Below are 14,273 nucleotides of genomic sequence, written 5' to 3' on the forward strand. Positions count from 1 at the left end.
TGGGCCAACGTGCCTTTTGGGCCAAAATAAGTCTTTTTGTTTTTTTGTCTGACCGGCTCATAACAAGATCAGTCTTTTTCTTAATTGACACTAGGCTGGCCCAATCACACATCTTTACACCCCTGCCTCTCTTCATCAAACAGCATGTCTGCCAGTGATTAGGACAAAACGCATGAGAGGCGTGGCCAAACAAAGACTGGCCCTTCAGGCAGAACCAGTTCTAGAGGCTCAACAGTCCCCTTTGCTTCCAAATAAGGCCTTAAAACAAACTACCATGATAGTATTGCAAGATTTAAAATCCTCAATTTGAAGCAGGACTCATTTATTTAAAAATAAATCTTATACAAATAGCAACAATAGAAAACAAAGTGTCCATTTCCTGTTCATCTCCTCTATCAGCTCTTGGTTTCCCTCTGAATTATCTCCAGATCAGAGCAGTGTTGGTACTGTGGTTCGGGCGGCTCTGCCCAGGTGGATTGTGGGAGTCTGTTCAGGCTGCCGGTGGGAAAGGTGATGACTGCGGTGTCACTGAAGACGTCAATCAGACGGGACGGACAGGGCAGCCGTCTCTCCTCACAAACAGACACTGCCTGAGTAATGTAGCTGTAGTCCCGCTGGAACTCCCTCCCAACTGTTCTGTTGGGACGACAGACAGGAATCATCACCTCTCCTCTCCTCCAGTTTCTTAAACATCATCTCCCTCATTCATGTCTTGTACTAACCTGTCCATCATGCCATTGAAGCCGTTTCCAATGAGTATCATCAGAGGAAGACATTGCACACTCCAGTTCTTCCACAGAAGGTTGTTGTACAGGGCTTTCCCACAATGCATCAGGTAAAAGAGCGTGGGCTTAGTCGCCAGACGCTTCCCCTCCTGCACAATACAGGTAGAGAGAATGCACTGATTTCCTACCTTACGGGCAGCCAGGAAGCTAAGAAAATCAAGCGACCTGAAACTTGCTTGAGGTAAGTCATGTTAGGTTTGAATATATTGATGCATGTTTATCCACCTGGCAGTGCTGACAAGTTAAAAAAACAAGAGTGGCCAACAACTGACCTCATTCTCTGTGAGTACAGTCAGACCCAGCTCTCTCAAAACAGCCCTCTCTCCAGATGAGAATGCCGGATCATAAACAGAGCAGTCCTTCAGTGGGATCTGAAGGGAGGGGGGCAGTGAGACGCAGATCTTAAAAATGAACAGGATCTCATGTAGACGGTTTGTTATCTCATTGGATAAAAAATATCCTCTAACCTGTCCTGCATCCAGCAGCAGCAGCAACATGGCAAGCTGGAAGCGAGCCGAGACACAGGAGGAAAAGGAGCCAAGGCCATAACACACACACTCCAGCTGTTGACATAGTCTGTCATCTTTGCTGCTCCCCAGCTGGTCGGCGGGGCCCTCGGTGTCCCTGTTCTCTGGAGGTTTGGATAGGGCTGCGGATCCTGCCTCTGAACACAAGAGTGCTGAAAGGGTCAATGAGCCGCAAGCTAAATGATTCCACAGCCAAACTAAATATTTTGTAATAACTCCACTTGTCCAGCTTACTCACTTTTCCACTCGTGCCAAAAGTCCTCGCATCTCAGCTCAGACCTACAGAGTGGGAGGATAAGCAGAATTACTGAACTCCGCATGAAACATGAACAATATTGCAGGAGACTGCTGCATAGCTGGACTTAGACTTTTTACACTGTGTCTCGTATTCGTTTGACAGTTTTCCCGATATCCAGCTCCTCCTGGCTGCATGTTGACGACACCTGAAGTGATTTTGTTTTCCGCGCTGCGCCTTTTCGTCGCCGGGCCACCTGCCACTCCTCCCCGGTGTCCGACATCTATGCTATTTCACAGGTGACATGTGACAATTTTTTATTTATTTATTTTTCGACAAAAGTTATTATTTAAGTGCTGCCATGGGTTGGCGAGTGTGAGGCAAATAGGACTGTTTTGAGAGTAACACAAGCATATCCTGTTCCGGTGTCATGCCAAATGTTGTCAAATTACCAGTAAATCGTAGTTAATACACGGACTGTAGACCATAGACGAGTAGTGATGGGGGGCACGTAGCTGTCCGGAGCACTGAACCACTATGAAATGAGTTAATGTGTGTTAAAAAAGGATTCACTGTTTCATGGTATAAACAAGGTACAACGTTTGGTGCAACACCGGCAGTTACGGCGTCAACCGGAAGTACTTGTGTTTTCGTAAAACATGGTGTAAAAATAATACCTTAGTTTAACTTTCATTACTGACACAGAGGAATTCATGTTTAGCTAGTTTCCGGATAGGGTGATAAAGAACGTTTGGGGTGAGTTATAGAAAACTTTTAACATCATTACCCAACACTCACGGTAAAGCGCGCCGTTTACGTCAGCTAACGTTAGCTTTTGCAAGTAAATACTGTCTTCACGTTGTTGTTCCTTCATAGAGGAAGATCTATGTAACGTTAGTTGTTAAGGAATGTTTACAAATAGTACGTTAATGGTGTTTCATAGCTAGCCAGCTATTTGAGATTATGCTGTTTGTATCTTTCTTTGAGTTCAAATACTAGCTAAATGTTGTTTACTTCATATCTGGCCCAGAGACAATACACACATGATCATAGCTAACGAAACAATCAAGGAACCTCAACTTCTAGACGTCTTCGCGAGCTTTCATCATGGAGATGGCTTCTTGATGCAGCTTATTATGTTGAGTTTTCACAGTACTTTAACCGTCTTGGTACTTTGTTATTGATATCCAGAGATGTCCATGTCCCATCTGTATGGGAGGAGAGAGGAGGAAGAGGAAGGTGTTGAGGTGGAGAGCTTTGAGGTGACAGACTGGGACCTGGCCAATGAGTTCAATCCAGACCGCCGCAGACACAGGCAGACCAAGGACCAGGCCACCTATGGCATCTGGGCTGACAAGGACTCAGACGAGGATGAGAGGCCTAGCTTTGGAGGCAAGAAGTAAGGCATGGGTTTATTTTTGTTGCCCCAATGCTCCTGTTGTGGTACCTCAATCTGAAACCAACCCTAAACCCAACTAGTTACCTTTGCTACGTCTAACCCTAACCTAAACCCTAAACCCCAATGGTGGGAAACACAGAAGGGAAATGCTATTCAAAGGGGAACAGACTTAAGTACAAACCCCATTGTCGTCATTCCAACAGAAATAGTCCACATGAACGCCAACTGCTGTGGGTTTTTTGTAACAGAATTGTAAATTGTTTGTGTTTTTTTTTTCTAGATCTAAAGACTACACTGCTCCAGTGAACTTTGTGAGTGGTGGTCTGCGTAAGGCTGCAGCTGAGGAGAAACGCCAACAGCAAAAAGAAGAAGAAGGAGGAGGAGGAGGCTCTGATGACTCTGAAGATGAGGGTCCCTCAGCACCTCCCCCTCCTCGCGGCACTGCACCCAAAAAACTCCAGATGGTACATTTTGTTGAGTTTATATTATTTACCTATTACAGTATTTTGTCCCCAAAATATGTATTTTTTGACATATGGTATTTATTTTATTTTTTTGCTAGGGTAATTTACGGGGTCACCAGTCCCAGAGGTTTGCAGGTGGCATACAGTCTGGTAAAGGCATCGGTAACTGGGAGAAGCACACAAAGGGAATCGGACAGAAACTTCTGCAGAAAATGGGCTACCAACCCGGCAAAGGCCTGGGCAAGAATGCTCAAGGTGGGTGGGCCTGAGGAGGCTATGTTGTACACATTTTGTACAGTAGAGTATCAGACCAGAGTTAAAATACTCTAACTTTGCACCCTCTCATTACTGCAGGTATTATAAACCCCATTGAGGCAAAGCTTCGTAAAGGCAAGGGAGCAGTGGGTGCTTATGGCAATGAGCGAACACAGCAGAGTCTTCAGGATTTTCCTGTGGTTGACTCGGAGGAAGAGGAGGAAAAGGTAAAAAAGTGTTGTCGGAAAATAATGTAGTTTCTTCTTTTTCCAGCTACACCCTCTGTTGGATCAAATGGCATAAGTGATTCAACATTGTTTTGACATTACTCTCAATGTGTAGGAGTTTCAGAAGGAGCTAGGCCAGTGGCGTAAGGATCCTGCAGGGTCTGTAGGAAAGAAGAAACCCAAGTACTCCTACAGAACTGTGGACGAGCTGAAGTCTAAAGGCAAGCTGGCAATGCGCAGTACAGTGCCGTCCGCTGGAGAGTTGGCACAGGTCAAGGTAGGTTTGAAAAGACTTGCATTAACACTCCTTTGCGTCTGTCTTACAGGAATGTTAATGTGGCACTTTTGAATTAGGCATAATGTTATAATAAGCATCAGGGACTTAAGTTAATTGTGCTTTTACACTTGGTACAAGCCCCTGTGCATGACTTTATAATGTGAATGTAAGCAAAATGTTGGCTACCATTTTTGTCTCTGAATCTTATTTTCCCCATAATTGTTCCCATCTTCAGGTGATAGATATGACTGGAAGAGAACAAAAGGTTTATTACAGTTACAGCCAGATGTCCAACAAGCACAGTGTTCCAGATGAAGGCCCACCAAGCCTGTCCACTCAGGATCAGAAGGGATCTGGCTTTGCTCTCCCTGAACTCGAACATAACCTGCAGCTACTGATAGACCTCACCGAACAGGACATATTACAGGTATGAAGGAATCGAAAATATCTGCCAAATATCTACAGCAATCACTTTCTACATGTTTCTATATACCACTCTGCTACTTCTTCTTCTTCTTCGACATACTGACACGCTGTCTCTTTTGCTATCTTATTTCCCGCCTCCGGTAGTCCGCCAGACGTCTGCAGCATGAAAAGGATGTAGTTGTGTCTCTGAGCCACGAGTCACGAGCGCTGCAGAGCAGACTGGATGCAGAGCAAGATGCCATTCAGAGAATGGAGGCCGTTCTGGCATTGGTGGCACGTTTTCCTTCTGGGGAGATGGCACCTGGGGAGGCACCAACCCTGCAGGTGCATATACAGTGAACACACACAGACACACAGCTACAGTTATCAGGCTGCCTCAGTTTGTTAGTCCTTGCTCTGTTATTACATCCACATAGGTGATTGTTTTGGTGCCTTCCTTCTCTGTCTTCAGGAGTGCGCCCAGATCTTTGAGACTTTACAAACAGACTATTATGAAGAATACAAGACTATGGGATTGGCGGACTTAGCTGTAGCTGTTCTTCAGCCATTACTCAAAGAGAAACTTCGCACCTGGGACCCTCTGAAGGTATGCTTTTGCAATTAGCTCCTTCTGAGATAACTTATCACTTACTCATCTTATCATTGATAAGCTACCACTTCTCAGACTGTTCTTTCACTATTTCAGGACAGCTCTTTTTGTCTGGAAGACATCGGTCAGTGGAGAGCTATCCTCGAATCTAGAGACTTCCACAGCAGTGCCCCAGATTCAAACATGGACCCTTACCACAGGTCATTTTACACACAAACTAAGCTGTGCTCACGCATTCACATGCTTTAATTCGGCTGGCTGGGTGTTAAAGCTTGTTTTTGATGACATGTGTGTCCTGTCTTTGTCGCTCTAGACTGTTGTGGGAAGTGTGGATGCCAGTGATGCGGCCCTGTGTGTCAGGCTGGCAGCCTCGTACAGTGGGGCCAATGGTGGACTGCGTGGAAGTGTGGGCTCCTATTCTCCCCCTGTGGATCCTGGATCACCTGATGGAGCAGCTGATCTTACCCCGGCTACAGCGAGAGGCAAGACACATCTCCACTTAAAGACACGCTTACTTAGATGTAGAGAAACAACGGTTTTTGATCATTTCTACATAGCGATGTGTTTTTATTCATCTCTGTTTTCTGTTTGATAGGTGGATAACTGGAACCCTTTAACTGACACGGTCCCCATCCACTCCTGGATCCATCCTTGGCTGCCTCTGCTCCAATCACGTCTAGAGCCTCTGTACCCACCAATCAGGAGCAAACTATCCAATGCCTTGCAGCGATGGCATCCCAGCGACACTTCAGCCCGCCTCATCCTGCAGCCTTGGAAAGATGTTTTCACTCCAGGTGCATGGGAGGCCTTCATGGTGAAAAATATCATCCCTAAACTCGGTATGTCTTTTTCAGCCTGAAGTATGGCATTGCAGTGGAAGAAAATGTATTATTTTCCTTCCATGTCTCTCCTTTTTGCCACTGGTTTCTCTTCTTCATACGGTGGCTTCTGTGTCCCTCCTCAGCTCTGTGTCTGGAGGAGCTGGTTATCAACCCTCACCAGCAGCAGATGGAGCCATTTCACTGGGTGATGGACTGGGAGGGCATGTTGTCCCCCTCCAGCCTGGTGTCCCTGCTGGACAAAAACTTCTTTACCAAGTGGTTGCAGGTCAGTGAATATCCTTACACAGAACAGAAAAGTGATTAAGAAGCACTTAACCATTTGATTATTGTATAAATTGAATTTTATGAAATGTTTTTGTGACTTTATGTGTTTTGATGATTACAGGTCCTGTGTTCATGGTTGAGCAACAGTCCTAACTATGAGGAAATCACTAAATGGTACCTGGGCTGGAAAAGCATGTTTAGTGACGCCTTGTTGTTACAACCGCTCATTAAAGAGAAATTCAACGAAGCTCTGGACATCATGAACCGCGCAGTGTCTTCAGGCATGGGTTAGTATTAATACACAGTCTCAGAAAATAAACATATGAAACCTATAGAACAGCATTCCTCTATGAAATTATAATTATGCAGCCATAACGTACTACAGCACTCATTCTTTTTCATATCCACAGGTGGATATATGCAACCTGGTGCCAGGGAGAATGTTGCATACCTAACGCAGACCGAGAGACGAAAGGACTTCCAGTACGAAGCGATGCAGGAGCGCAGAGATGCCGAGAGTGTGGCTCACAGAGGCATCAGTGCTGGTGTGCCGACTAATTTTAAAGATCTTATCCAGACTAAGGCAGAGGAGAACAACATTGTCTTTATGCCCTTAGTGGCCAAACGGCACGAGGGCAAACAGCTGTACACTTTTGGGCGTATTGTCATCTACATAGACAGAGGGGTTGTTTTTGTGCAAGGAGAGAAGACTTGGGTGCCCACGTCTTTGCAGAGTCTGATCGATATGGCCAAGTGAGGGTGGACTGACTGATTCTTTGTCCTGCTTAGTGTTAAAGAGCATTGGTAGAGCAAACGTTTGCCATTATGTAACTTCAGTATGCTGATCCTTGTCATATGTGTCTTTGTACATTCTTAAAGTGTCACTATAATTGAATAAATCATTTTTGAATGTATGTGGCCTGTTATGTTTTTGTTTTAATCAGATGTGAAATGTTCCTGTACTGTACTTGAACAGTATAGTTCATATGGGATGTATATGATATGGTTGGTTTTCAGAAGGTTTTGCATTCAACACAGGCAAGGCAATGTTCTCTTCCTTCCTTAAATATTTATGTTTTGCTAATTCTACTGTACTGTGTATATTTATTAGTGTAATGCGCTTCTTTGCATGGCTTGCAATGCCGGTTATTTCCTTTTTTGTGGGTGGCAGTGTCGCTGCTGGTTTAACAGCTCCGCTTTTTTTTGGCAAAGCGGGGCTTCCGTCCATCCTCGACGGCTTAACAAGGTACTCTGTACTGTAACGTTACATGTGCATTTGAGCACGATTTTAAAAACACAGACGTATCTTTGCTACACGGAGGTATGTGTCTATTTATACACATCACATCAAACATACACTATATTGACGGCTGTGTAACTGATTGGAAAGCTGCCTTTGTGAGCCGACAAGCTAACGGTTGCTAGCCAAAAAGCTAACGTTAGTCAGCCATTGCAGAGCTACAGTGCTAACATTCGCTAGTTTGCTAATAGAAAAATAATGTTGTTACGTTACTGTAACTGGCTTACGTTTTTATCGATACTTTATTATTTTAAGCCTATATATTCACTATCGTTATCCAGCCAGACATGTCGGACGCCCTGAAGAAGCGGAAGCCGAAGGTTCTTCGCACTGAAGGAGGAACACCGGAGATGAAGCGAGGTCGTGGAGAGGGAGATCCGCAGGTAAAGTTAGGACGCCGCCGAATCGGACCGGATTAGGGCGACTGAGGGGCCGCAGAGTGCAGCAGTGTGTAGGGAGACCAACAGCAGAAGGCCTGGGGCTAAAGTCTTCTGTCAGCAGATTAAATACACCCCGACAAGGTTAATGTAGCCGAGATACAAAAATCAAAACAGTCGAGCAAGTTTGTTTTCAAATTTAAATAACGTTAGACGCAGAGGTACCAAGTACTTCATCCACTCTAGCGAGTTACATTGTTCACGTCTTGTCATAAAAGGTGTGAGTGTGTGTAATAGTCTACACGAGATTTAATCCGTTTTTGGGATTTGGATGAAGGTCCTCCTGTGATTGAAACACAAATGTTGATGAATGAAATATGGGCGCAAGGACTAGGTTTAATGTAACACTATTTCTAAGCACGAACGTTATATTGTTACCAATCAGATACCATACAAATATAAGTTCTCAATGGTGAAGTTCAGAGTCTGGGTCCTGACTTAACTCACTCACCACTTGCCGGCTAGTTGTGTTGTAGTGGATTCAGCACTTGAGTGGGGTCAAGTTAAAGCATGGTCGACAGTGGTGTGATCCATATATGTATTGATGTATTTTCCAGGATGTGCGTGTGTACAGTGAGGAGGTGGAGCTGGATGCCAGGGACCCTGAGCAGGACTTCCTGCAGTACAAAGAGTCATGTGAGAGTTTGGCCACACTCATGAGTGAGATTCAGGAGCTGAAAGCCAATGGAGCCAAAGACGGGGTAAGAATCTTATATTTAAGATAGTTCGCACACTCAAAATACTTAGTCATTATAGAGTGATTCCATAGTCGGTGTTTGTCAGACTCGTTGAATTCATCAACATGATGTGCTTGCTTGTCACTGCAGAAACTTTATACACGTGGTACTTACTTGTGGTATTGGTAAATCTAATGCATCACAACATTGTATATATGATCACCACCAAAGTTGATTGTGTGTCTCCACCACAATGATGAAGTCTAACTAGTTTTGTCTGTTCTCAGTGCGCTGAGGTGGAGCAGAGACGCATGCAGAGCTGCATCCACTTCATGAATCTGAAAAAACTCAATCGTCTGGCTCATATGCGACTGAAGAGAGGCAGAGACCAGACGCACGAGGTAACTCCCACACGACTCTCACAGGCTGTCCAGCTTCCCTGAGATATTAACAGAAATACCAGCGTAGCTTAAGTTCACTCCATTCATTTGCTGAAAAAGTGCTGCCTCGACTCTCTTTTGTGCTGATGAGGAACACCAAGAACGTTGTTTCTACTTTTGCCACCAAACCGCAGTAGCTGCCACTGTCAGCAGATAGAACGTATACGCCCTCGGGTTTGTTTCATTTAGACTTCATTGATCCAGTTTTGAATCCTGCTTATTGATCCTTGTTCTTATCGAGTCCTGGTTCTGATTCTTGCTAAATTGTTTGTCATGTATTTATTTCCAGGGTTGTTTTTGTAAACAAACTGTAACCACCTTTTTTTTCCCTTCAGGCAAAGCAGAGAGTGGATGTGCTGCACCTTCAGTTACAGAACCTGCTGTATGAAGTGATGCATCTTCAGAAGGAGATCAGCAAGTGTCTGGAGTTCAAGTTAGTACAAAATATATCCTTCGACTTACTACCCATGAAAATATGCTGAAGTTAACCATTGTTACTCACTACAAATATAGTTTCTAACACACCTTTCCCTGATCCAGGTCTAAGCATGAGGAGATAGACTTGGTGCCCGAGGAGGAGTTTTACCAGGAGGCGCCGCAGGACATTTCCAGGCCTCAGCTCACAAAGAATGATCCTCACCAGCTCACACTGGCACGGCTGGACTGGGAGCTCGAACAGCGCAAGAGGTATGCAAACTAGCCCAAAATCAAAACAAAACAGTCGTAATTATTTTTGAGTATAGAGCAGCGGTTAAAAGTGTGTGCTTGGATACAGGCTGGCAGAGAAATACAAAGAGTCACAGACCACAAAGGAGAAGATCCAGAAGAGCATCGAGGTGAAGAAGGAACATCTGACAAGCCTGCAGCCAGGACTCAATGCCATCATGCAGGTATAGCAACTGTTTAGGTGCCATATTACAGGGGTCTTGATAGGACCACGCTCTCACTCGGGCTTCGTTGCAGTCGCAGCAGCTCGGAGTATTGATTTTGAAAATGTTTTGTTCGTTTATGATATTGACTGCTTAATTTGTTTCTTCATTGACGGTCTCAACTGCTGTACCACCAATGGACACCACATATGAATCCCCTAAATGACGATACGATTTCTGCTCTCTCCTCTTCCCCAGGCCTCGATCCCAGTGCAGGAGTACCTGTCCATGCCTTTTGAACAGGCTCAGATTCAGACAGAGGTTGCCCGCCACCTGCCTCCACCTCTCTATGTCCTGTTTGTTCAAGCCAATGCCTACGGCCAGGCCTGTGGTAAGTCGTCGTTAGAGGAAGAATATCTTATGTTTCAAGACAAAGTAGAGTTTTCTTTATGGAGTGTAAGCCCTGATTGTCGTGATTTATTTTTCTTTCCATGTCAGACAAGAACCTGTGTGTCTCAATAAGTGGTGATGTGGATGAGGCCAAGGCTCTGTCCAAACCTCCAGAAGATTCCCAGGGTACGAACACTACTTTACATGCCGGCCATCGCACATATCACTCAAACACGTAGCTTTGATGTGCAGTTCATCTTCGGTTTTACTCAATGCTGCTTAATATTTCAAGATGTTGTATTTGTGAGAGATGTCTCCAACAAAAAAAAATCATAATAATTTTTGTCCTGGTTTCATTTAGATGATGAGAGTGACTCCGATGCAGAGGAGGAGCAGGAGAAAACGGTGAGTCTCAGGCCTGGCTTCACTCCCAACACACACATACGCGCGCGCACACACTCCCTCCGGCCAGTGAGTTCAACGATTTCTTATTATACCCGTCTTTGCAACGGACACACACTTTGTCTCAGAAGTCCCAGCTGCCACATGCTGTGGTCTGGCGGGTTGGAGAGTGGCCACTATCGATCTCTTCCTGCTTCCGGGCGAGTGCCAGCAGGATGGCTAGGTGACTGTAACCAGAGCCCACCTCAGACATGCACACTCAGCACCGGACCAGGCCTCTCTGTTGGGATGCTTCTCTAGTGAAGTAAATGTGTAGTTTGAATAAAATGGGTTGCAACCTCTGTCTGGCATGTCTGCTTATAACCTCTCAGATTAGATATCTTTTATCGTCCACCTCAGTGGAAATTTGTCTTAAACTTTTCCCAAGTACAACAGGGTCCATTCAATTCACATATTGCATCATTTAAAACGTACAATAGTGCAAACGGGCAGGTAGCAGCAAATAAGCTAAATAAACAATACAAGAGAGCACGTTTTCATCTGACACACCTTCTTCCAGCCTTTCCTTTGAGCTGTTGCCTCCTTGTATCCATAACAATAGAAGTCAAATGCACGTTTCTCCTGCAAGCAGCTACATTTTGATGCTAATTGTTTTTCTAATTTATTTAATATATCACGACGTCAAACATGCGCTTTGCCTCGCTTTCTTTCTCCTCATCTCTTTTTTTCTCTCGCTTTTTATTGACAGAAGAGAAGAAGGCCGACTACAGGTGGCCAGCTGGATGACAGGCGACGGGAGATGCTGAAAAGGCACCCTCTGTCCCTCTGCTTAGACCTCAAGTGTAAAGGTAACTCATGTCACATTTACTCGTCCTCTGTAATGTATCCGTAGCTGTGCTGTGTATCGTGGTAACTCTATACCTACCAGATAGTGAGTGAAAGGAAGTAAGCGTGACCCAGTCTGCTATGATGTCATGACACCATTTGAACCTCGTGTTCCCTCTGCTGGCAGTAAAAGGAATAGTGACATATTATAGGGGGATCTGCATTGCAGACGTAACTCTACCTAAAGGGGGAGGAGGGAGAGAGAGAGAGAGAGAGAGACGCTTGCAGCATTGTGGGTCTGCAGCACCTACAACATGCTGTAAGCATATTCTCTAACTTCTCTTTGTGTTTCTAGTGCTTCTCTCTCCCCGCTCATCTTCACCGCTGCCAGCTGCAGCAGTCCGTTTACTGCAGTAAGAGCAAAAAGTGAGCGGCGTAGGTGTCGGGGAGTGACGCTGAGTTCACTGTGATTCCACAGAGTGGAGCGTGAAAGATGACCATCAGCACAGTGTGTGTCCCCTGGAGGGAGCCGCGGCCACGCCCTGTTATTGTTCACCAATGCGCTGCAGTGTAAAGAAACCCCTTGGGGACGCTCACTGAGAGGATTAATACAGAGAGGGGGATAGAGGGAGTATTGAGCCAGTAATGGATCAGTTAATCACCGTGTGTTATCCATCATGTCTCCACAGATGGCAGCATCCTCCATCTCCACTTCTACTACCTGATGAATCTGAACATTATGACAGTCAAGACCAAGGTCTCCACCGCCACAGACCTCAACACAGCCATCAGTGCAGGGTGTGTGTGTGTGTGTATTTTATCATCTCTCTATCATCTGTGTTGTTTGTAAAACGTGTGTAAAGATGGATGCCTTGTCTACTGAAAACTAAAACGACCTACTGGTATAAATACAGTAACCCGGACCTGTCTTGAGTCTAATGATGTCTTCTTTTGCAGGGACCTGCTGAAATCAGACACTCTACTCAGCTGCCTCTACACCAGCGACCAGGGACGAGAAACACCCAATCCAGCTAACCGCTACCAGTTTGATAAAGTCGGGTGAGGATGTCAAGTATTTAAAGGAAATGAGGAGATATTCAGCGAATCACAAGCCAGCAGAATTAACCCATACTTTCCTATTAGGATTGTTTCCTTTGCTGATTATGTGGAGGATCTGGGCCATCCCTACATGTGGGTTCAGAGTCTAGGAGGACTCCGTTTTCCCAAAGACCCTTCCGAGGTGCGTGTTGAAATCGAGTATTATCCCAGATGTGCACGCGTTCTGCGCGTTACAGCCTCATCACGTTGATACATGCTCATGTTTTTCCAGGGCGTGTGTGTCGGCAGTTCTCTGAGTGCCAGCCACATGGAGACCACCATGAAGCTGCTGAGGGGACGACTCCTGTCCCGCTTGGCTTTGCACAAACAGTTTGCCTCTCTAGGTACGTTTATATGTAAACAACCACACATCGATCACTCCTGAAGAAGAGGTGGGACATTTTGAGTGAGTGTGTTTGTGCTCCTGTCCTCCAGAGCACAGCATCATCCCCGTCTCCAGTGAGTGTCAGCAACTCTTTCCTGCCAAGATCATCTCGCGTTTAGCTCGCTGGACCCAGACCACTCACCAGGACTACATGGTGTGCACACGTATAAACACACATACGTACAGACCTGTTTAAAAAGAACACGATACTCCTCGTGCAGGACGTGTCTCACTGTGATATCTCTCTTTCTTGGTAGGAACTGCCATATACTCGTCATGTGACTGATGCTGGGCTGGCAAAGGAGACCGACCTGTACTTCATGTCTGTGGTGGAAAGGGGCACAGGTAAACTACGAGCACCGATGATAGAATTGGTAAATATTGATACATTGATTTTTACGTGTCTTATAACCCACCTGCCTTTTTCTTCCTCAGCTCACCTCCAGGCCGCTGTGGTGCTGAGTCCCCGTTACCCAGAAGTCTCTCCTCTTTTCTCCCTCTCCCTCAGCTGGAAGGGAGAGCAGAGTGGACGCACCGACGACAACCTTCGAGTACGAGCATTTTTCAATATCGATCATTAGCTCATTTTACATCTAGACATTTCAGGCTCTAACTGAGTCGTCTTTTCCTTTTTTAGGCCATGGAGAGCGAGGTCAATGTGTTCAAAAATGAACTGCAGGGGCCACGACCAGGACACCAGCTCCTGACCAATCAGTTTTCACGCCTGTGTGTCTGCCTGGATGTGTATTTGGAGACTGAAGGACAAGATGACAGCGTGGAGGGACCACGAGAGTTTCCTAGAGAAAAGATGTGTCTGCGCACCGTCAGGTACGCAGTCACCAGAAGCTATTCGTAGACAAGATGTGGTCAAAAGACAGTTTGGTATCTGAATAGATTTACTGCGTCTCTGACGTCTCATTCTCTTTCACAGGGGTCCAAATCGTCTGAAGCCGTTCAAGTACAACCACCCTCAGGGCTTCTTCAGTCACCGCTAGAATTGTCCTTGTGATTCTCACTGCTGTACTTCACAACTGTAACTCCTCCGGCTTATCTTTGTGGCTCTTTGACGTGCAAAGTATTCATTTTTAAAAGTCTTTTTACCTGTTTGACAATAAAAAAAACAACATGTTATTTTCTTGAATCGGTGTGTGTCTGGTCTA

At 45.4% G+C, this 14,273-nt stretch overlaps 3 protein-coding genes across 4 annotated transcripts; 2 read left to right on the forward strand and 1 right to left on the reverse strand.

The window, feature by feature from the left end:
* Window positions 1–311: 311 nt before the first annotated feature.
* Window positions 312–1,921, reverse strand: srrd (SRR1 domain containing). The gene is made up of 6 exons (XM_079161782.1): window positions 1,688–1,921; window positions 1,551–1,591; window positions 1,253–1,449; window positions 1,058–1,156; window positions 723–874; window positions 312–636 (listed from the first exon to the last, which is right to left on the reverse strand). Exons 1-6 carry the CDS (start codon window positions 1,828–1,830, stop codon window positions 396–398), a joined length of 873 nt encoding a protein of 290 aa, XP_079017908.1. The 5' UTR covers window positions 1,831–1,921; the 3' UTR covers window positions 312–395.
* Window positions 1,922–2,191: 270 nt separating this feature from the next.
* On the forward strand, window positions 2,192–7,198 carry tfip11 (tuftelin interacting protein 11). The gene is made up of 15 exons (XM_079160510.1): window positions 2,192–2,303; window positions 2,739–2,946; window positions 3,227–3,410; window positions 3,509–3,665; window positions 3,765–3,892; window positions 4,008–4,169; window positions 4,405–4,596; window positions 4,740–4,919; window positions 5,047–5,181; window positions 5,281–5,384; window positions 5,498–5,666; window positions 5,780–6,023; window positions 6,149–6,291; window positions 6,412–6,577; window positions 6,701–7,198. The coding sequence occupies exons 2-15, from the start codon at window positions 2,741–2,743 to the stop codon at window positions 7,045–7,047; spliced, it is 2,517 nt and encodes an 838-aa protein (XP_079016636.1). The 5' UTR covers window positions 2,192–2,303; window positions 2,739–2,740; the 3' UTR covers window positions 7,048–7,198.
* Window positions 7,199–7,513: 315 nt separating this feature from the next.
* Window positions 7,514–14,254, forward strand: thoc5 (THO complex 5). Of its 2 annotated transcripts, none has more exons than XM_079160529.1 (20): window positions 7,514–7,536; window positions 7,872–7,973; window positions 8,585–8,728; window positions 8,992–9,105; window positions 9,480–9,577; window positions 9,685–9,831; window positions 9,920–10,034; window positions 10,272–10,404; window positions 10,512–10,589; window positions 10,765–10,808; window positions 11,554–11,653; window positions 12,320–12,428; window positions 12,588–12,689; window positions 12,774–12,870; window positions 12,961–13,072; window positions 13,164–13,267; window positions 13,371–13,458; window positions 13,549–13,664; window positions 13,751–13,941; window positions 14,045–14,254. In XM_079160529.1, exons 2-20 carry the CDS (start codon window positions 7,878–7,880, stop codon window positions 14,106–14,108), a joined length of 2,052 nt encoding a protein of 683 aa, XP_079016655.1. In that variant the 5' UTR covers window positions 7,514–7,536; window positions 7,872–7,877; the 3' UTR covers window positions 14,109–14,254. The 2 variants fall into 2 exon arrangements, with proteins under 2 accessions (XP_079016655.1, XP_079016654.1); XM_079160528.1 differs by having other exon boundaries at window positions 7,521–7,611.
* Window positions 14,255–14,273: the final 19 nt, after the last annotated feature.

Source organism: Pholis gunnellus, assembly GCF_910591455.1.
Source record: "Pholis gunnellus genome assembly, chromosome: 6".
Classification (NCBI taxonomy): domain Eukaryota; kingdom Metazoa; phylum Chordata; class Actinopteri; order Perciformes; family Pholidae; genus Pholis; species Pholis gunnellus.

Coding starts and splice junctions, on each gene's coding strand:
- tfip11 (XM_079160510.1), top strand. CDS start 2,741: ATGTCCATGTCCCATCTGTATGGGAGGAGAGAGGAGGAAGAGGAAGGT. Junction 4,920..5,046: donor GGGAGGCACCAACCCTGCAG/GTGCATATACAG, acceptor CTCTGTCTTCAG/GAGTGCGCCCAGATCTTTGA. Junction 5,385..5,497: donor AACATGGACCCTTACCACAG/GTCATTTTACAC, acceptor TTGTCGCTCTAG/ACTGTTGTGGGAAGTGTGGA.
- srrd (XM_079161782.1), bottom strand. CDS start 1,830: ATGTCGGACACCGGGGAGGAGTGGCAGGTGGCCCGGCGACGAAAAGGC. Junction 1,592..1,687: donor AAACGAATACGAGACACAGT/GTAAAAAGTCTA, acceptor CCCACTCTGTAG/GTCTGAGCTGAGATGCGAGG. Junction 875..1,057: donor CTGTACTCACAGAGAATGAG/GTCAGTTGTTGG, acceptor TGTATTGTGCAG/GAGGGGAAGCGTCTGGCGAC.
- thoc5 (XM_079160529.1), top strand. CDS start 7,878: ATGTCGGACGCCCTGAAGAAGCGGAAGCCGAAGGTTCTTCGCACTGAA. Junction 7,974..8,584: donor GTGGAGAGGGAGATCCGCAG/GTAAAGTTAGGA, acceptor TGTATTTTCCAG/GATGTGCGTGTGTACAGTGA. Junction 13,942..14,044: donor ATGTGTCTGCGCACCGTCAG/GTACGCAGTCAC, acceptor TCTCTTTCACAG/GGGTCCAAATCGTCTGAAGC.